Source organism: Natrix helvetica, assembly GCF_964273705.1.
Source record: "Natrix helvetica genome assembly, chromosome: 6".
NCBI classification, from domain to species: domain Eukaryota; kingdom Metazoa; phylum Chordata; class Lepidosauria; order Squamata; family Natricidae; genus Natrix; species Natrix helvetica.
Genome location: NC_138553.1, coordinates 34,527 through 55,451, shown reverse-complemented (window position 1 = coordinate 55,451; position 20,925 = coordinate 34,527). Strand labels below are relative to the sequence as shown.

Below are 20,925 nucleotides of genomic sequence, written 5' to 3'. Positions count from 1 at the left end.
CATTCGGCTGGAAGAGAACTCTGCCCTAATTAGGGAGGATCGCCCCCCCCCTCTACTGGTCACAGACTTCGCTGCCCTTGATTGACAGCTATCATCTGCCCTTCTGCCTGCGGGCCTTTCCTTTGATGCCCACCAGTTGCCTTCCCCGGTCCTTCCAACGGGAAGCTGTACTGCCGCCAGGAGGATCGCCAGCTGCCCATGTCGGGAATGCCTGGAGCCCCAAAGGCGACGGGTGTCAAAGCAGAGCGCTTGGACGTGTGGCCGGCATAAGGAGGAGCGGCTGGCAGGGAAGAGCCGGCATTCTCTTGCAGCCGCCCCTGGGCCAGCCCCGCCCAACGACAGGAGCCTCCCGTGGACTGGAGAGCGACCGGGTGGGTGGAAGGAGGGCGAAGGAGAGGCCGTGTGGCCGCCGAGGCTCCCTTTCCAGCCTCCCAGGGCGGCCCTAAGGGAGAGCCTGGGGGGCGGGAGAACGCCAGGCGCGCCTTCTTCGGGGCCTGACGGGGAGAAAGGCCCAGGCGTCAATGGAAGCCCTCGGGGTTCTCTTCCGAGAGGGGCTCGGGTGCCCCACCTACCCAGGAGCTTCGAACTGCCCGATCCGGTGGAAGGAGCACCCCACCCCCCTCTGGGGCTCCTTCCGGGGCGCGCCTCCACCTGGGCCGGCGCTTTCTGGAGGAAGCGAATCCTTCTCTCTGATTTCGCCCTCGGCCTTCGCGCCGCAGCTGCGCCTCAGCCACGCAGGCTTGCTGGTGGTCTTGCGAGCCTGTCGCGGCCGCCGGTTGGCTCTTCCGAAAGGCTCCTCGTTCTCCGGCCCTTCCGCGCACAAGCCGCGGAGTCCGGCAGAGGGTGGCCCGAAGGCTGCAGCCGCCATCAACGCGCCGAGAGAGGCCCCGCCTCTTCCGGTCTCTGCCTCCCTCTCTATGTTCGGAGCCGCGGGCGCGTCATCATCGCGCGCTGAGGCGGGAAATTCGAGGAGCGGCCCTCTGTTTCCTAACCCGCCGGAGGTCCCGGCCTTGGCGCGATGGCCCGGTACGGAGGGTGAGCGCAGTTCCTGCTCTGGCGGGGGACTCTTCGTGAGGAGGTTGATGCCCGGTTTCGAGGGCGACCTCTGGAAACGCCAAGCGGAGCGGGGCGGGGCGGCTGAGCTGCTCCCCGTTGCCCCGAGGAGGGTGTTGGGTGTGGAGGGCGGAGAGCTTCGACAGGGGGTGTCCAGTTCCAGACTGGACCTTTGGTTTCCTTGGGCTTTTGATTAGGGAGCGGCCTGTCTCGCATCGCCTGCCTTTCAAAGGGGCTCTGTGCTCCTGGAAGCAGCTTTTTTCCTTACAGCCGGAGAGTTTGGTTCTTGGCCGTTTAGCACCCAATCGTCCTCCTCCCATGGTCTTACAATACAATAGCAGAGTTGGAAGGGACCTTGGAGGTCTTCTAGTCCAACCCTCTGCCTAAGCAGGAAACCCTATACCATTTTAAACAAATGGCTATCCAACATCTTCTTAAAGACTTCCAGTGTTGGGGCATTCACAACTTCTGGAGGCAAGCTGTTCCACTGATTAATTGTTCTCACTGTCAGGAAGTTTCCCCTCAGTTCTAAGTTGCTTCTCTCCTTGATTAGTTTCCACCCATTGCTTCTTGTTCTACCCTCAGGTGCCTTGGAGAATAGTTTGACTTCCTTTTCTTTGTGGCAACCCCTGAGATATTGGAAGACTGCTATCATGTCTCCCCTAGTCCTTTTTTCTATTAAAGTAGACATACCCAGTTCCTGCAACCGTTCTTCATATGTTTTAGTCTCCAATCCCCTAATCATCTTTGTTGCTCTTCTCTACACTCTTTCTAGAGCCTCCACATTTTTTCTACATCATGGTGACCAAAACTGAATGCAGTATCCAAGTGTGGCCTCACCAAGGCATTTTAAAGTGGTATTAATACTTCACGTGATCTTGATTCTATCCCTCTGTTGATGCAGCCTAGAACTGTGTTGGCTTTTTTGGCAGCTGCTGCACACTGCTGGCTCATATTTAAATGGTTGTCCATGGTCTGTTTTACAGCTTATCATCTTCAGGCAGCGACGAGGAATTTGAAAAATGTAAGTATGTAAAAGTTAACCTGCAGAAGTACAGGAAGTACTTTTGGGGAGTATGACTTTCAGTTCTGTTTGCCTCTCTGCTTGCTTTCTACTACAGGCAATCCTCAACATGACCACAATTGAGCCCAAAAGTTGTGTTGCTAAAAGGAACATTTGTTAAGTAAATTTTGCTCCATTTTACGACCTTTCTTGTCACAGTTGTTGAGTGAATCACTGCAGTTGTTAAGTTAGGAACACGATTCTTAAGTGAATCTGGCTTCCTCATTGACCTTGCTTTTCAGAAGGTCACAAAATGTCAGACCTGCAAGTTAAACCTCGAAATAGAAATGACCCTGGGCTCTTTTTGTTGAGAAAGATATAGAGAAGTATATTGCAATACTGCAAAGCCAGAACTGAAAAGCACATGCTAAAATTTATTTTATTTTATTTTTATTTATTTATTATTATTTGTCAAGCATGTATAAGATAACAGTATAAACATGATTATGAACACAGTAAATGAATAAATGGGACATTAGGACAGGGACGGTAGGCACTTTGGTGCGCTTATGCATGCCCCTTACCGACCTCTTAGGAATGGGGTGAGGTCGACAGTAGACAGTCTAATGTTAAATTTGTGGGGGTTTGGGAAAGAAACCAGAGTCAGGTAGAGCATTCCAGGCATTGACCACTCTGTCCCTAAGTTCAACTTTTCCCTCCCTCGGTTACCTTCCATTGCCCACTCCGTGTAGCCAATCGGGTTGAGGCAGGGTGTTTTCAAAATGGTCAGTCCCAAGTACAGGAGGGTATGCAGCTGGTGACCTTGAAGCTTAGATGCGGATGGTCCAATGCTCTCTGTAAGTGCTATATAGAAATATACTTTCTAACCTATTAATGGAAAGTTGATTTTGTTAGTTATCTGGAGCGTTTGTTTTTAGACATTTAACTTGTTTTTCTTGATTTTATTTTGGTAGGCTAAGAGAGAGCAATATAAACTGCCAAGAAACTGAATAACTTTTAAAATGTATAGACATAAATACATAACCCACCTTTATTATTTTTATAAATAACTGAAGGCAGCTAACATCTTCCTCCTCCTACTTTCCCACAGCAACAACCCTGTGAGGTGAGTTGGGCTGAGAGAGAGTGGCTGATCCAAGATCACCCAACTGACTTTCATGGCTAAGGCAGGACTAGAACTCACAATTTCCCACTTTCTAGCCAGGTGCCTTAAACACTAGACCAAACTGGCTCCGTAAAATAATGAAAAAATAATTTGAGTAGGAGCAAGTTACAACCTTTATCATGTAATAGCTGCACTTTGCACTGTGTAACTAATATCTTTCCTTGCCCTATCTGACTGTTACGATCAAAGTAGCCTCCTTGTGGCATTCTGCAGGTAAGGAATCTGATATTGAAGTTGCCAGTGGGAATCGAAGTGCTTGCAGATCAGTTAGGTGTATGCTGCAGTAACAATTTGTTCTTGTCTCTTGCTGAGAATGCCAAGTACCTTCAATGACAGAAAAGAACTTGTGACTTGTATGATTTGTCTCCTTTTCCTGTGTAAGAGATCATGTCGCGCTTGGGAAAGCACTGAAGATCTCATGTTTGAGGAGGGGTGGGGGTGGGGTGTTTGTACAGTATATCACAGAAGTGATTACACCCCCTCACATTTTGTAAATATTTAAGTATATCTTTTCATGTGACAACACTGAAGAAATGACACTTGGTTTGTATAACAGTGTAAATGTGCTGTCCCTACAAAATAACGCAAGACACAGCCATTAATGTCTGAACTGCTGGCAACAAAATGTGAGGGGTGCACTCACTTCTGTGATAGGCTGTATATATACACACACAGAAACACACATGTATGTATGAGACCTTCTCAGTGCTTTCCCCAGCATGACTTGATCTCTTACTTACATATATTTTCAACTGAAGAGCGGGAGAAGACAGAGGAGAGGAGAAACAAAAGAAGGAGCCAAGGGACACGGTTGCCAAGAAGGGGGACATTGATACCCTCTCCAGTATGTAGCCAATTGTTCCCAGTATACTTTCCTCTCCCGGTCCATGCTTTGAAGGAGTGAAGAAAGCGCCACTTTCTACGTTCTACTTCACTGTCCTGCCCATCACTTGGTAGCCTCTTGCAATGTCTTCAGGCAGTAGATCTGTACAGTATATTTGCTCAGGCTCTCTGCTGGTTACACTGCTGAAAGAAAAATTAAGATGTTATCACTGAGTTATATTTTATTTCTTTATTTGATTTTTATAGCTGCCCATATCAATAAGGCACTCTGAGAGGCGTACATCATAAAACTTAAAAACAATTTAGACTATGCAAAATAAATATCTATAGTACCAAATTAAGCTATTATTATGAATGAAGATACTATGGAGGCTCACCAGGGAGTGGCCTGACCATGATGGGAGAAACCAATATTTCCCCCAATTCCAGAGGACCCAACCACTATTCTGACAGGAAAAAAAAAAGGTCAGTTGTATGACCACTATTACGTGTTGGGCTCTGGATGTCTTGGGACAGATCCACCACTGTTGTAGTGGCCATAAACTCTGAGACCCCATACCAGGGAAGACAACCTAGAGTGTCCCAAGATCATAACCCTGGGGAACTCCACGGTCAGCTGAGAACAAAATCAAGATGCTCAGGTAGAGAAGCTGCTGTGCAGCAGGGAGGCTGGTGCTACAGTAGTCCCAACCGGTCCCTCTTAGTACCTGACTTAACAAATAATGCCTCACATCTGGCAATCTGAGGAGCAGGACCCCTGGCTGTTTCTCAAGTATCTCGGATGATTGCCGCCACCCCCATTGCCATTCTCTGGGGTCCTGGCTGGTGTTGGACCCAGAACATCACTGGGCATATCTCAGGGAATCCCTCCTCTCCCAGCCAGATCCTCTCCTGCTAATGCTTGCCAAGTGTCAGGCACAAAGAATTAAGACTGTCTTGTTAGATTTCAGGATAGAAGATTAATTCAGGCTTCTGCACAATCAAGTCAACTAAAGTTCAAGGCTAAATTGACCTCAATAAGAATCACTGGGACTCAGGAAGGATTGGACTTGGACCATTTATGGGAATGCAACAACTCTGAGCTGATGACATGCTTAGTAACTCTGCTTCCCCTCAGCTTTGCCTGCTCTTCTACACCAGGCCAGTCTTTTCATCAACAATTCAAGTTGTGAATAAGGATAGCCTTCTTACAACCTGACTTGGCAATCTGCAGCAGCAGCCAACAACCAGGGCCTTGAGAGTCTGCCGTCTAGGATTCAGGTCCCAGGTGGCAGGTCCTGGAACAAGATCCTGTGGCCTCCTACCTCCTCCTACCTGTTGTTACAGCCTGCTCTCCCCTCTCCATAAGGATCCACATTTGGGCCTGCACCCCTTACCTCAATCTTCCCATGAGGGCTCCCTAATACTCAAGCTGCTTTTGTAGTATTAGGCACTCAGGACCTCTAGTTCTTCAGGGATCACCCCACATCCCCCATCTACCATCCGTTCCGTCCAACAGTCATTCCCCTCTCATCATACTGCTGTGGCCAAAACTATGCAACCCAATAACTAAAAAAAAAAAAAAAGTCCACCCTCACTGGTGGGAAATTACTGCTAAACTGTCTTCTACGATGACTAGTCCCATTGCAATTAAATCCATCCGTTTCCTGGATAGTGTTGAATGCTGATTAATAGTTCATGCAGAAATTTGCTCCCAGGGCCTACCAGATCTCTACCAGATCTCACCCGGGGGAAAGGCAAGATGGCTACCCAATGAAGTGGCAGAGGGAGCTGCAAGCACAGGGCCACACAACCCACAGACAGCCTGGACTAGCCCAGCCTCAGCCGGGTCCCCAGGCCAAGAGGGCCATGTTCCTTCGGCAATGGCTTCCCCACTGCACGGAATACTTCCGTCGGAAAACAGCTGATCCTCACAGCTGGTGGCCCCACAATCCAATTACCAGCACCAGTTCCCATGGCCAGTTCTGCCTGCAATTCTGCCATTCGGGGAGCGGAATGGACCCTGGGCACCATACATAGTTCTGGTTTATATTTGGTGGGTTTCTCTGTTTTAGCCATTGTGTGATCTCCAAGATTTTTTTACCTACAGGTAGTCCTTGACTTATGACCACAATTGAGCCCGAAATTACTGTTGCTAAGCGAGACATTTGCTAAGCCTCACCTTCCCATTAGGCCTGAAAGAGCCTGAAAGAGGAGCAAATTCTTTATTTAATTTAATTTGCTTTTAGGTTGTCTTTTGGAGACTTTAATTGACTTTAAAGGGGACTAACTTTTGTTTCCTTCTATGGCTTGATTTAGTTTTGTCTAGAATGAGAATCCCCAGATCTGCTTCATGTTGCACACCAAGGACAAGAAACAGCAGGTGTGTCTGAAATTTTGTACTTTACGTTGATTTGGACTTTCTGAAACATATTCAGTTTTAAATATTTTAAGGTCTGATTGGACAAACGGTGTGTGATTTATGTTTAATAAACAAAATTTTAAAATAGCCGTGTTAATTTCTACATAGTTTTTGCAGTTACCTTAATAATCCTGTAAATCCTGTAAATTAAATAAATAATTTGACCAATGTACAGTATGTACACCGAAGGCCTTCCCAAGCCTTCGCATGGCTGTGAAGCTTGCTGGGCCACCCCCCCTCCCTGCCAAACTAGTGTCTACTGAAGCCGCTGGTGTTGCAAGGGACCCCCCACCCCCCAGCTTGGAGCTCACCCGCCTGGAGGGAAAGCTCACCTTTCACCCGCTGCTGCCCTCCCCCCTGCCACTTGGAGCTTTCCGCTGCCGTCCACCCACCCACCCCGCCGCCGCCTGGAGGTCCAGGCGGCGGGCAAAAGGTGAGTGAGGACCCCCAAGTTTTTCCTGCTGCTCATCTGCTATCAACTGCTTGCGTCTATTGGGAAAAGTGCTGAGAGCTCATCCCCGCCTTCCCCCCTCCGCTTGGAGCTCGCCCACCGCCAAGAGTGCCAGCATTCGCTTATTTGGCTATCATGACCACGGTGACTAGATAGGTCATCGCTAAGGCACCAGGGCCTTTCTGCAGCCAGCTGCCAGCCGCTGGCCTGGTGAGGCTGCGGGCTCTTGTTCCCGGAGCCTCTCTCTGGCTGGCAGCCGCTCCCATTTGCAGCTCCCTGAAGCCACCAGGGAGCTGCTTCAGCTGCTTCCCTGTCCCTTCACGGCCAGGCAGCTTCTCTCTCCTATTTCGCTGGGCAGCTTCTCTCTCTCTCTCCTACCTCGCAGTCTGACACCACGGAAGGCAAGGTCCTCCTGGGCGGTTATCTCACTCATGTGCCTGGCCTCACACTCTCCCGGCACAGTCAAGCAGTTGAAGAGGTGCATGGCAACCTCTGGGAGCTGCATTGGTAGCAGCCGCTGGCCAGCGAGCAGTTCTGGGAGCAGGAGCCCACAGCCTCAACGGTGGCAGAAAGGCCCCGGTGCCTTAGTGACGGCTTATTTAGTTATTTACACTGTGGACATGACAGCCGGGTAAGTGAGCAATGGGGCACTCTTGGCGCGTTGATTTTGAAGAGGTAGTTACAGCACATGTCACATCTACCCTCCATGCTGATCCCCAAGTCTCTTTGGAAAAGATTTTGGAGCTACCCCTGCCTAGTCACATGACCACAAAGCCCGCCCATGTCACATGACCATCAAGCCACACCCACAAAATAAACCATGCCCATAGAACCGGTAGTAAAAAAAAAATTGAATAGCAGAAGTAACCCATTTGCACCACTCAGGTGACCCTGACACAAATAAAACCTCCAAGGGACCTCAACAACTCTTTAAAAGAATGCAAATGACAGCTATCTGCAAGGAATATAAATCCTTCCATTCCCCACCATCCAATCAGAAATGAAGAAGCCTCCTGGGTGAGAAACGAAACTTCAAAGTCTTCAAAGAAAAACCAGAAAGTCTATTTGCCTCTTGAAAAAGCACCTTTGGGGTTATCCTAGCATCACTAGATAGCCACAAGCAAAGTACAAACTCTCTCCCTCCTAGCCCCCGCCCCCGACTGATCCTTATCTAACTTTACCAAGTGCTGAAGATTCCTGTAAATCAGTTGCACATGGAGGTGCCCTTTTGCGCCTGGCATTTGGTTTGGGAGGGCCTTTGGGACCTCTTTGAGGTCCAAGAAGGGCCTGCCTGGGTTTAGCCCAGGGATGTAAAGGTGGGCCTTTCACAAATCTTGGGCTGGAGGGCCTGCTAACTTCCTAGGGTGGAAGGAGTGGGAAGGGGGGAGTTTTAAAAATCCTTATTTGCTTCCAGAGTTTAATTCTTAATTCTATTTTTTCCCAATTTCTCCATCTGCAAAGTTCAAAGGAGAATTTTTTTAGCTCTCCTGAAGATAAGTATGGATCTGCAGCAAAAGGCAAGTGAGTCAACCTCCCCCCCACCTTTTGGGAGCAGGGCATGGCAAAGTTTATCTGCTTTTTTCTTTCCCAAATTCTTAAAGAGGGAGAGTGCTGGTTCAGGATCCGAATTTGGTACAAGACAGCCCCTTTTGCGCAACAGTTAGAAATGCCGACTGAAGGAGATTATAAAGTGCCTTCCTCATCATTATGATTGCTGTTGGATGGCACTCTTGCAGCCACGCTAAAGGGCCAGAGTCTTACAGTTAAATTCCCTGGGAATAATGCTAAACACGCTCTTGCCATGCCCTCCCTCTCCAGTAATATTACCTAGTGGAAGGATCAGCAGCTGCATTGTTTCTGCGGAAAAGGTGCCGGCAGACTCTCATTTGATGGTCTCTGAGTTCGGCTATTTTCTTGCAAACATTTTGTTATCCAAGCTAGGTAACATCATCAGTGTTAGTAGGGAGTGGGGTTTGCCCTCAGTTTATATTCTAATGGATTGCCCTATCAGTGGGGATGTGGGTGGTCTTAGAGATTCTTGGGTTGGACTATTTACTGTCAGCTTGTTTGGCAGTTCTTTGATTGGGATATAGTTTACCTCTTGATTGTTGGTGTCAGGGCTGCCTCTGATCAATCCCTAGGAAAGAAAACCTTTGACTCCATAGATTTGACTCCATAAAAATTCTCCATGGAACTTTTACTAGGAAAGAACTGATTGCAGCAAAAGTCAGGCAAGGTCTGAAGCAAAATGTGCGTGAAGAGACAAATTGAAACAAGGCAACCAGAGTTCAGTCATTGGCCAAGAAGATGTTTTGGGAATGACTCTGGTCCAGGTGCATCGCTCCTCCAGGATGGTTGGCCTTGAAGATGTTAAACAACCTGAGCTGGTCTGAATCCAGGCCTCCTCATCGCTTCTCAGAAATTCCACTTTCACCTCCTGCATGCATCCCCTCCCAAATACCCATTGCTTTCGGGGGTGGTGGTGCCCCATTTCCATGGCAGCTGGCGTGAAAGAAAGGAAAGATGCAGGCTGACATTTGGCCTGCTCTTAAGAGTCTCCTTTGTTGTTGGTTGTTGCCATGAATTTGAAATAAATGATCATGGGCTAACTAATTTTACGTAAAATTTATGCCCAACTAGTTCATGATGCCAAGCTAACTTTGACTGATGTCAATAAACAATCAGGGATTATGTGTGGACGAGGCACCACCAGGAAATGTAGCATTGTAGGGTAGACTGGGAAGTTGAGAAAACAGGAGAAGTGAGCAGCCAGCAATTTCTGCCAAGAAGAACTCCAGGGAAGCTCTGTTCTACTTACCTTATCAAAATGCTCAATTTGAAGGCAGGCTTAGAAGACAGGATTTTGAGGATATGGGGGGGGGGGGGGCATGAAAGTTTAATAAATAAATAAAATGTTGAGGATGTTTAATTGCATTGGAGGGAAACTAATCAAGGAGAGAAGCAATCTAGAACTAAGGATAAATTTCCTGCCAGAGCAGCAGGTTGGACTAGAAGACCTCTGAGGTCCCTTCCAATTCTGTTGTTCTGTTCTGTTGCAGAATCACGACCTCTCCACACAGCAAAAGCCTCCAATGATGCTGAAAGGGCGCCTGCCTGCTCTGCTGGGTCTGTTTTCTCTCCACTCACGTTCAGTGACCCCGACAGTGAGGACAATCCCGTCTTTGTCGGAGGCCTCCTGGGGAATTCCTCCCATCGCCTGTTCCTTGCCTCTCCCCGGAGGGGCCCTGCTGCTTCCTGGCGAAGGCCAGACCCTTTCCTCCTCCAGAGCCAGCGGCGGAGCTCAAGGGAGCTGGAGAGCTCCGATGAGGAGATGGAGAACCTTGTGGTTCGCATGAAGCAAAGGATGTTCTTCCCCGAAGCCAAGAGGGCCGGGAGCCCGCAAAGCCCCCGTGGTAAGAGGCAGCCCTTTCCCGGGCTGACTCCGGTGTAGGGCTTGGCTGGGCCATGCATACAGGAGGGCTTTTGTAGGAGTTGTGGCAGATGTAGGTTGTTCAGGATCAGAAGCAATAAGCCTCTCAGGGGTGTGCACTATTATGGCAGCCGTCCCTTTTCCTGGACCCCTATGGGAGCTTGGACCCCAAGGAAACAAGTTTGAGCTAGGGGGGGGAGAATGAGCACGGGTGGGGGGCAAGGTAACCGGTACCTTGGATTAAAGTTCTCGGTGGTGGGAATATTGCTGTGTGGTGTTGGGTCTTCCTGCCTCCAGTAACAGGCCAAAGGAAAGCTGTTTCTGTAGAATTTCGAGTTGAGGGAAGGAGAGAGGGAAGTGTAAATCCAGCCCTTTTCGAGTCCACCCCGTTGTATCAGCCACTTGGGCCATTTCGCAAATGATGATAAAGGCCCATCTTCGTTACAGTGCCTGTGGGTTTGTTCAGGCTGTTACAGCTGGTCTCTTTGTCCTGCTATGTAGGCAAAGCTGCTTATGTCCTCCGCCCTTGGTCTCCTTGCTTGAGCCTTGGGAATGGAAGAGCTGCCCGGAGTGACTTAATCAGGAAGCCAACGCAGGCGGTCCTTCGCCTTGCCGCCATTCCCATCTGGTGGGCCAGGCCCGGTCAGGTTGATTGGCAGCTCCGTGCTGAGCGTTCTCTTTGCCACTTGCAGAGGAGAGAGGCCTGGGGTCTTTCCTTGAAAGCCTAGCTGCGGCTGCCAAGAGAGAAGGCAGCTTTCCCTCAGCAGCCGGAATCCCTGCCCCTCCTGCTCGCACACCGCGTTCCCTGGGGACTTCCAAGAGCAAGGCCCTCGTGGATATTACTCAGTCAGTTACTCGGATACCAAAGAGGTGAGTCTCTGCCGCTTTTTTACTATTACTTCAGACTCCAAATGGCTGGCCAATTTTTCACACATCCATTAGGAGAAACATTTTCACAGAGAGTGAAGAAAACTTGCAAAGTTACTTTGAGACCGCTGAAAACTTTTTAAGAGGCTGACATCTGCTGATGGTTGTTTTTATAATTTAGCACTGTTTGGACCTGGATCCTTCTAGGTATATTTGTTTATCTGTTTGTTTATCAAACTTGCGCCAGTTGCGCCCCTTATTGGACCGGGATGCCTTGCGCACAGTCACCCATGCGCTAGTGACGTCTCGCCTGGACTACTGCAATGCTCTCTACATGGGGCTTCCCTTGAGATGCACTCGGAGACTACAGTTGGTTCAGAATGCGGCCGCGCGGGTGATTATGGGGAGGACTAGGTTCTCCCATGTAATACCTCTCCTGCGCGAGCTGCACTGGCTTCCTGTGGTCTATCGGGTGTGTTTCAAGGTTTTGATTACGATCTTTAAAGCGCTCCATGGCATAGGACCTAGTTATTTGCGGGATCGCATCCTGCCCCATACATCCCTACGACCAATCCGCTCACACAGAGAGGGACTTCTCCGGGTGCTGTCCACTAAACAGTGTCGGGGGGCAACACCCAGGAGCAGGGCCTTCTCTGTGATGGGCCCAGCCCTGTGGAATGACCTCCCCCTTGACATCAGGATTACTTCCGATCTCCGCTCCTTCCGTGTAAAGCTCAAGACCCACCTCTTTCAATTATCTGGCCTGGCTCAACCGTAGTTTATCCTCCTCCTGACAGTCCTTTTTAAATTGTATTTTATCATGGGATATTTTAATGGCTAATTTTAATTTTCTATTATTATTATTAATGTGATATATGTTTGATTACTACCTCCTCCATGTATGTATGTGTATGTATGTATATGTGTGTATCTGTATGTCTATATGTATGTATGTATATTTTTATTGTACGCCGCCCCGAGTCCCTTGCGGAGAGGGAGCGGCTAACAAATTAAAAAATTTGAATTTTTTTTTTTGAATTTGAAACTTATATGCTGCTGAATAGTAATGGATTGTAATTGATTCATGCTGACCAAAATAGAACCACTGTATTTTCAACAGATCAAAATAAGCTACAAAAAAAAAAGCAGTGCAATGCTACTTTCTGAATTGCAAATAGAGTTCAAGATAGTGCCCAGTTTCTCCCCAAAGACCCCCCTCTTCAGCCTTCACCATCATCAGGGAATCCTTCTCTGGGGAGGCCAGCATCATTTCTAAAGAGACAGGAGAATCACGGTGGGAAAACCGCCGTCTGGCTTCTGATCTTCTAGGATGCTTGGTTCTTCCAATATTTCATTTTGACCACTAAAAGGTTCCCAACGTAACCAAGGACCCCCAGATTTCTCACTGGGTCTGCTTGGGGCAGTGCCACCCAATTCATGACTAGTGGTAGAAGAACCTTGTTACCAAAAGGCCCAAGCACCCAGAGCCACTCCGTCTTGCTGGGTTAACTCCAAGCCCCGTTACATCCATCTAGAGCCTTGCAACTTCCAGAGTAGTGGGAGAGCCACCCCTGCAGACAAAGAGATGAGCTCATATTTATTTATTTATTTCAGAAAGGAGGGGAAAATGATGCATGCATACATATTCCTAATAACGTTATAGATCAGCGATGGTGAAACTTTTTTGGCTCGCATGCCATAAATGGGGGGAGCGCAGGGGGGTCGTGTGCGGGCGTGCCACACCCATAATGAAATGCGCGGCCCCCAGTGCGCATGCGTGCATTACAGACACACACCATTTTTACATGGTTTTTCCGCCCTCCCCAGGCTCCAGAGGCTTTATAGGAGCCTGGGGAGGACAAAAACAGCCCCCCCCCGGACACCCTCCGGAGGCATCAGGGAAGCCTCTGGACAGTCCCTGAAGCCTTCGGAGCACTCAAAATGACCCTCCGAGCTTGGAGGGTCATTTTAAGCATTCCAAAGTCTTCAGGGACCATCCGGAAGCTTCCCTGATGCCTTCGGAGCGCTCAAAACGACCCTCTGAGCAAACCGGAAGTCACGCCTCCAGAGGGCATCCACGGGGATGGGGGAGGCTGTTTTTGCCCTCCCCAGGCTCCTACAAAGCCTCTAGAGCCTGGTGAGGATGAAAAATGTCTTTTAAAAAGGGTGAACCCTGACAAATGGCTCCGCGTGCCACCTGTGGCACGTGTGCCATAGGTTCGCCATCACTGTTGTAGATCTTGGGTTACTTCCTGTCCATCTGTTATCCACAGAGAACTGTGGTTTCAGTTAAAGAAAACGTTTGCATCTTAGTTAAAAGGGCCGTTTGCCTCTTGAGATTCAGGAGTCGTGGTGGGACTGTTCTAATAAAACCTTAAAACTGGCCACGGTGAGTTACATATTGCAAAGCCAGGTTCTTTTTTGTCTTAAACTTATTTATCTGAAAACTGATTTTCCCCACAGCACACACAAGCAAAGGAATAATACATTGTGTACAAGTGCCTTTAATATCCCACTTTTGGCCTGATATTTCTGTTGCAATATATAATATTTGGAATATGAGAATGACCCGGATGAAGGAAATAGAACATGTCTCTGTGCATCCTGTGGTTAGAAACAGGCTAATGTTCATTTGAGGAGATCTGGGGCTTCTCTGCTCAGGCAATCATGGATGGATCTTGAAAGTTGCTCAGTCCTGCCCAGTTCTTCGGGAGACATTATTTTATTCATGTTTTCAACCTGCTTCTCAGGATTAAACATCGATTGGGGTGGAAAGCTCAAAGATGTGTTATCCGAGGCAGGCCTTGAAGGCAAGGGTGACCACGTCCTGCCTCCCCAAGGAGGAGAGGAGGGTGGGCTGCTCTTCCAGCTTTATCTCGGCTTTTCTCTTCCCAGGGGACCCTGCCACGTCCAGGGCTGCTTCCTGCAGGAGTTGTCAGACCCAGAATCCCAACTAGCAAAACATTTCCGGAGCGAGAAAGAAGGGCTGGCTCAAAGACTGTATTCTTTTTACAACCGTTCTATCTTTGAGGGAAAGGTAGGGAATTTGGGGGTTATAGGTGCAGGTACTGTTACCAGGGGATCCACGTTGCCTGGCTCAGCTTCCCAAAAGGTTTGTTTCCTTTTCGTCATGGTTTCCTCAGCCAAACATTTGAAGCGGAAGCAGCGCTTGTTCTAGTGCCGGGCTGTGACAGGAGACAGATGAAGAAATGCCTGCCACGTGCCACTGGCCCCCTGCCCAAGACCAGCCAGACTTGGAGAAAAAAATTTCCCTCTTTCTCCTCCAGGGGAGACAGGTGGGGAAAATTGTCCTCTCTCATCCAAGCTGGCCATTTGGCAGTAGTGCGGGCAGAACGGCTTGCTGGATCCAAGTGGGTGGCTCGAGGGGAGTGCTTCCGTGCCAAGCGGCAGTGGAGAATTCCACCTTGACCCGGCATTTGGAGTCACATTTCGGCCTTGGCCCTGTGTCGGTGTCTGCTGCTTGCCTCCCACCCAGGTTTCTGCAACAAGGAATGTGAAACTTTTGCAGCAGAAGGAGCATCTGCTGAGAGCTGAGCCCAACAGTTATAGCTTTGGAAGTCTCTTGTTGCCTGTTATTTCTCTTAGCTGCCTGAGAGAATGGAGATTACCTGGAATAAGAAGATGCAGAAGACAGCAGGGTGCTGTGTAACTGGTCAGCTGAAGGAACCAGAGACGCAGCGTTATGCCAAGATAATGCTGTCAGAAAAAGTCTGTGATTCTGCAGGTGGGCCCTCGTGCTTCTCTGACTAGAACAGGTGTCACAGATTGCATTGACGCAAAGGCAGATTCTCTTCTATAGAGAAGGTTGAAATGGAGGTGGGGGGGATCCTTGGTGCTTTCTGAGCTTGGTTGTTTTCTTGCAGTTTTCTTCATTCCCCAAACTGCGCTGATGCTGTTCCCTAGTTCGAGTCATGAAACGTCTGCAAGAAAACAACCAAGCTCAGAGAGCACCAAGGACCCCTCAAACTCTCCTTTAGCACTCTGAGTTGGGGAGGGGAGGGGGGGGGAATACCACTTGCTATGATCAGATATGAGAGATTTAAACAGGACACCCAGTGGTAATAGACAAAGAAAAGGGAAATATTCTCTTTTGTAAATCCAATGTAAGAAAGTTATCCAAGTCAGTCTTTCGGTTTGTTATTTGTACATGCTTTTTTTATTATTAAGACATCAGTCGGTTTCATTTGTATGTCCAGCATAACAACTTTTTCCATATCATTATTGTGGCCTTTCATTTTTAAATCCACTTTCAGGTCAGTCTCAGTCTTGTTTGGTAAATCTTGTTCATCTTCCATAATTTTATTTCCTAAAATTAACCTCTGGATCCATTGTTCACATATATTCTTCAGTATGCCCCATGTTAAAGTATTTTGTTCCATTCTGTATTAGTAAGTCAAATGTAAGTGTTCTTGTCTTTTAATTGTAATCTTTAGATATCCCTGGTTCCTTTTAGTGAGCATTCTTCAAAGTCTCATCCTATCATTTTTTAAAAAAAGAATCCAAAACAACGGCATTTTCTTATGGAAAGAATCCTTATAATTAAATTCTAAAACTTATTTCAAATCTGTCTGGACTGTTAAGTCTATCCTCGTTAGGAGAGACTAGAGTTCAGCAGCGGAATGTAGTAACGAGTAAGCCGTTGAACAGTCACTCACAGCCACCAAAGGTAAAACAAAGAATAGCTTTACTCGCTTAACAAAAATAGGATAAATAGTTTGCAAACAGACTATAAGCAGTCTTGAAGTATATACAGTCTATTTACACCTCGTTGAAGTTACAGTTGCTCAACTCACAATTCACCATCTAGACAGGTAACTTAGTTACAGACTAGCCATCATCCAATACACGGTCTTCTCTCTAATACAAAGCTCATACAGGAACAGTCAGGAACATCAGTAATAGGGGAGGAAACAGTAATAGTTCCTTCCTCCTTATATGGCTGCTTAAAGCAATTAGCATCCAATTACATCTCTCTAGCATTTAAAGTAACAGGTGCATTTGTTACAATCATGGCTTATATACATTGCTAAGCCAAGACTAGGGTTACATCCCTAACATGGACCCTTAGTTATAATTTTTCAAAGTCAATGTTATAATAGTGCTTTTGCTATTTATTCAAAAAAGATGTTTTAAGAAGTCCTTAAATTTGTATTTAAAACTTCTTTTATTAAGAATTAAAGGTAACTCACCTGGTACACTAAAACCTTGTTGCAAAGATTCCTAATAAGCAATTAACAAGAAATTTCCAAAATTTATTAGAAAAGGTAGTATGTGATCCCTATGTCTATAAAAGCACTGACCACTGTTTGAGCAGAGATGGCATTTCCCCAGAGCTCTTACACTCCCACCCCTGGAGACACCGGTCTTGCGGTTTCCTTGTGAGGAGCGACTGCCCAGAGCACTTGTGGGTGATCACAAGTCCTCTTCATGTTCCGAGAGGGATTACAAGAGCCGGTCTACTTGCCAGCTTTTCGTTCTGCCACAGTCATCAGCTGTACTTCAGTTTACTGTTTTTTGCCCAGAAATCCTATGGATAATGTGGGATTATAGCTGTCTCCAGCACCAGACCGATTGTGGAATCAGGCTGGTCTTAGAAAGAGACTTCCCCTCTGAAGTTCTTTTGTCTGAAATTGAAAACCATTCCTCTGATTTCTTATCGTCCAGGAATGTTAGGGGGAGGCAGGGAGGAAGAGTCGCAGATTTGCAGTTCTTATTTTAATACAACTTGGACAATTGCAGTGTCCAAGCCATTTGGCTTTTTTACATTACCCGTTCCCCTTTCCCCCCCTGATCCCTACAATATTTATGCGGATTGGACTTCCTGAAGGTTCTTCAGCAGCAACCAAGCAGTTGTCTTTCTAAACTGAAGCAACTTTTAGCTCTTCTGCAGTATTGGGAGCCTCATGTAGCTTGATCAATTTTTGTTCTTAATGAATCGTGGCAAGAAATCAGGCCAACGGGGGGAAATTGGCCGCTTGGTTAAATTATCGTTTCATGGATTTAAACTGTAGCAATATCCTCTGCTTTACCGTTTGCTTGTATGAATAAAGATACTATATTACTAGTTCTTCTACCCACCTAGCAGTCAGAAAACAGGCAAAAGCGAGTAGATAAATAGGTATCACTTAGGTGGGAAGGTAATCGCGCTCTGCGCCTCTGGCATACAGCCATGCTGGCCACATGACCATGGAAATGTCTTCAGACAACACTGGCTCTTTGGCTGTGAGACGGAAATGAACATTGCCTCCTTAGAGGCGAACACGACTGAACAGGAGAAACCTTGACCTTTTTATTATAAGGATATCACATATCCTATATAGTTTAGATGGTGGTTTTTAATGGTTCTTGGCTAAATATTCAGCCCCAGTATAAAGCATTAACTGGAACATTATTGCAGGAGAGGGAGTGGCGGAACCTGGGGACGGAGTCAAAAGGGGGAATCGGCCTAGAGTCGCTATGTAGCTACAAACTAAGGCCGACCTCTCTTGAATTCTGTTGACCGTCACCCAGTGTTAAAATATCACTAAGCGTTTAGTTGAGTAGATTCCTGTGCTGAGGCACGAATAAGAATAGATCAGTTTAGTTGGGACTTCACATGCAGTCCTGATCTTCCACACTTGCGTGACAGAGTTAACGTTTTATACTTCGACTCAGAGCAAAGCGCACGGCATACAGACCTACAGAGAAGTTTCATTGTTCTCTTATTTCATGCCATGGTTAGATCGACTTCGGGATACCCTCATCCATGAACTGTGTCATGCAGCGACGTGGTTGATCCACGGTGTTCGAGACGGGCATGGGCGATTCTGGAATTTATATGCCAAGAAGTCTGCTACGATTCATCCGGAGCTCCCAGTAGTCTCACGGTGCCACAACTATGAGATAAAATACAAGTTTACTTACGAGTGCTTACAGTGCAAAAACACGTGAGTGGAGAATTTCCTTTCGCCTAGCAGTACTTTTTCTTTTTAATTGACGGGTGCTGTATCGTCTGCTATTTGGTAAATCATTCTCCCAATAGCTCCACTCATCTGCTTTATTTAGATGGAGTCCATTTCAATCGTATCATTTTGAAATATTAAATGTATCAGAATGTATGCGTTGTGCTTTTCTGAAACTGGGATATCTTGATCCTTTTCTTGCCTGCCTGTTGAAACGGTTAGAAGTGTGGTGGCCCTTATCTACAAGAGTCTCCGCATTGGACATGTTTTCTTTTTTTGATACTCGGCACAGCTGAGATACGATGTCATGTAAAAGAGGGCACTTGGAAAGTTTCAAAGCGAAGACTGGCTTTCTCCCCTGAAGTCAGCAAACTGCTGGCAAGGGAGAATCAGAGAGCCACAAAGTGTTGTCTGCAGCAGTTTTGAGGCTGAAGACCAGAGAATTCCACCAGGTGGCTTGAATAGTCACTCGTTTCCCCGGCTACTTTTTCGCCCACCTGGTTCCCGTCTGTGGTACCCATCTATCCATGCTCTGTATACCTTACAGCCCTCCATAGTACCCACTGGTCACCTGCCTGCTCACCTGTAGGTCTGGCCCACTGGCCTGCTTTGTTTGGGGCTCCCGCCTCTTCCCACACTACAGTCGCTTAACGACCTGGGTGGTCCTTGGGTTATACTGGCAGCTGAGGCTGCTGGAATTGTCATCGCTAAGTGATGCAGTTGTATAATGCAAATGGGAAGTTTGGTCCCAACTGCTTTGTAACCTGAGGAAAACCTGTACGCTGAAGTAGAATTTTATAGGTTGTCTTAAGATAGTATTAAGGACAGGTGATTGGTTCTTGCTTACAGCCAGTATTTTCAAGATAGAATTAGGTATAGAGTTTTTGAGTGCTATTGTTTATGCTGGAGATGTTAATAGTTTGCGCTCAATCACCTGGGAATCAGTCAAATAGTAAACCTATTTTCTGAAGGTATTGCTTCTATAATTTCAGCTGTCAATGCATGCCGCCGTTGCCTATCCTTTGCAGCTTTCTATCTTCAAAGACACCTCTTGTGTTTGCCTTTCAGAATTGGGCGCCACTCCAAATCCCTGGACACACAACGCTTTGTCTGTGCTTTTTGCAAGGGGCAGCTGGAGCTTTGCCAGCCCAAGCTCAAAGATGGCACTCCGGCCAAAGCCCCACTCGCTCCATTTGCAAAATACGTGAAGGAAAACTACAGCTCCGTGAAACACTCTCAGCAGGGCCTGAGCCACGGAGCCATAATGAGGAAGCTCAGTGCGGACTTCGCCTCCCGTACTTGATTGAACACCTGGCACGGCAGCTCCAGACCAATGGTGGCAGAATGAGGTTTTCTGATGCAGAGGAGGAGACCGAGGCCAATGGAAAACCATTGTCTTAATTCGGCCTTTTAAATGCTATTTGTATATTATACATTTGTATGTGTTCATTCTCTCCTAGAGCTTCGAATCAAGCATATGTTATTAAGTACTAATAAATTGATCTGCTTGTATCTTATTTCTAATTACAATGATGCAGGTGTAAATATTGCTGTGTTTCTCCATAGTGATGACCCACCCCCGTATGTTAAATTCCATTAGCTCTAGCCTATTTCTAGAAATGCACACAATCTGCAAATTAGGTATTTTTCCCATCACGACATCTGTAATACCCTGTTTCCCTGGAAATAAGGCCTCCCCAGATAATAAGCCGAATCAGGCTTTTGAGCGCATGCGCTAAAATAAGCCTTCCCCCAAAAAATAAGCCCTTCCTGAAAATATTGCAGCACAGCAGCAGCCATGAGGTGACCACCACGCTCACCACCACCTGCACCTCAAAAAATAATAAGACCTTTTCGGGGGTCAAAAGAAGATAAGACCCTGTCTTATTTTCGGGGAAACACAGTAGTATGAAAAACTAGAGGATTAGAACTTGGGCTCCGGACCGGATGCGTTTCTCCCATTTGATAAGAGCTGCTTGTAAGCATTCGATTGCTGTCTCTGAGGCAGCTACTCGAGGTCAAACCCTCCGGCCGGTGCTTAACTAAGCTTGCTGACCAGCATGTAATGGAATAACTTATGAAAAGATTTGCTGAATCCCATATATATTTAACAATCTATTAAGAAAGTCACGGGACCAAACCGAGATAAAATTAGTGTAGCACAATTAACTCTTGATAAATTATGTGTTGTTTTGGTCATTTATTTATCTTGGTACAAGTCAATCTTTACAGCTACATAATCAACTCCCTGCAGTTTTTCTATCCACAATGGTCAGATACGGCTTGCCATTATGTTTTTCCCAGGGCTCAGAGAGAATGGCCAGCTCAATATAACGCAGCTGGTTTTGTCCCTATTGCAGGAATATATGATCTGGATTCTAGTCCAGCGCCTTGAATCCCTCCACCAAACTGGCAATGCAGCCTTGCTTTCCAAGACCTTACAGAAGCACGTCTTTGCCATCTGTTCTCTAGGCGAGTCTTGTCTGTCTGCAGCTCCTCTATTCTGGGAGTCACTGGACTGGGATGCGTCATCAAAGGAGACTGTCCTACTGCCATAGATCTGATTAGTCATTAATAGCCCTCCTAATTAATAAAAGGGTGTCTCAAGTCAGTGCTCAGATAAAGGTAACCCTCTGCTTAAGATCGTAATTGGGACTAGGAAGAGGGCTGTCCATTGAGGCAGCCCTGGGACCAGAAGAAATTTCCTGGACTGTTTTGTGACAGTTGTT

General features: G+C 47.1%; 1 protein-coding gene across 1 annotated transcript; it reads left to right on the top strand.

Annotated features, from left to right (window-relative positions):
* Positions 1-902: 902 nt before the first annotated feature.
* On the top strand, positions 903-19,698 carry LOC309394803 (germ cell nuclear acidic protein-like). Its single transcript, XM_081958425.1, is given in 11 exon segments — positions 903-987; positions 990-1,035; positions 2,040-2,077; positions 6,384-6,447; positions 8,399-8,454; positions 9,997-10,350; positions 11,060-11,237; positions 14,130-14,271; positions 14,841-14,979; positions 17,977-18,181; positions 19,265-19,698. Coding segments are annotated over 11 exon segments (1,527 nt in total). The 5' UTR covers positions 903-917; the 3' UTR covers positions 19,500-19,698.
* The last annotated feature ends 1,227 nt before the right edge of the window (positions 19,699-20,925 follow it).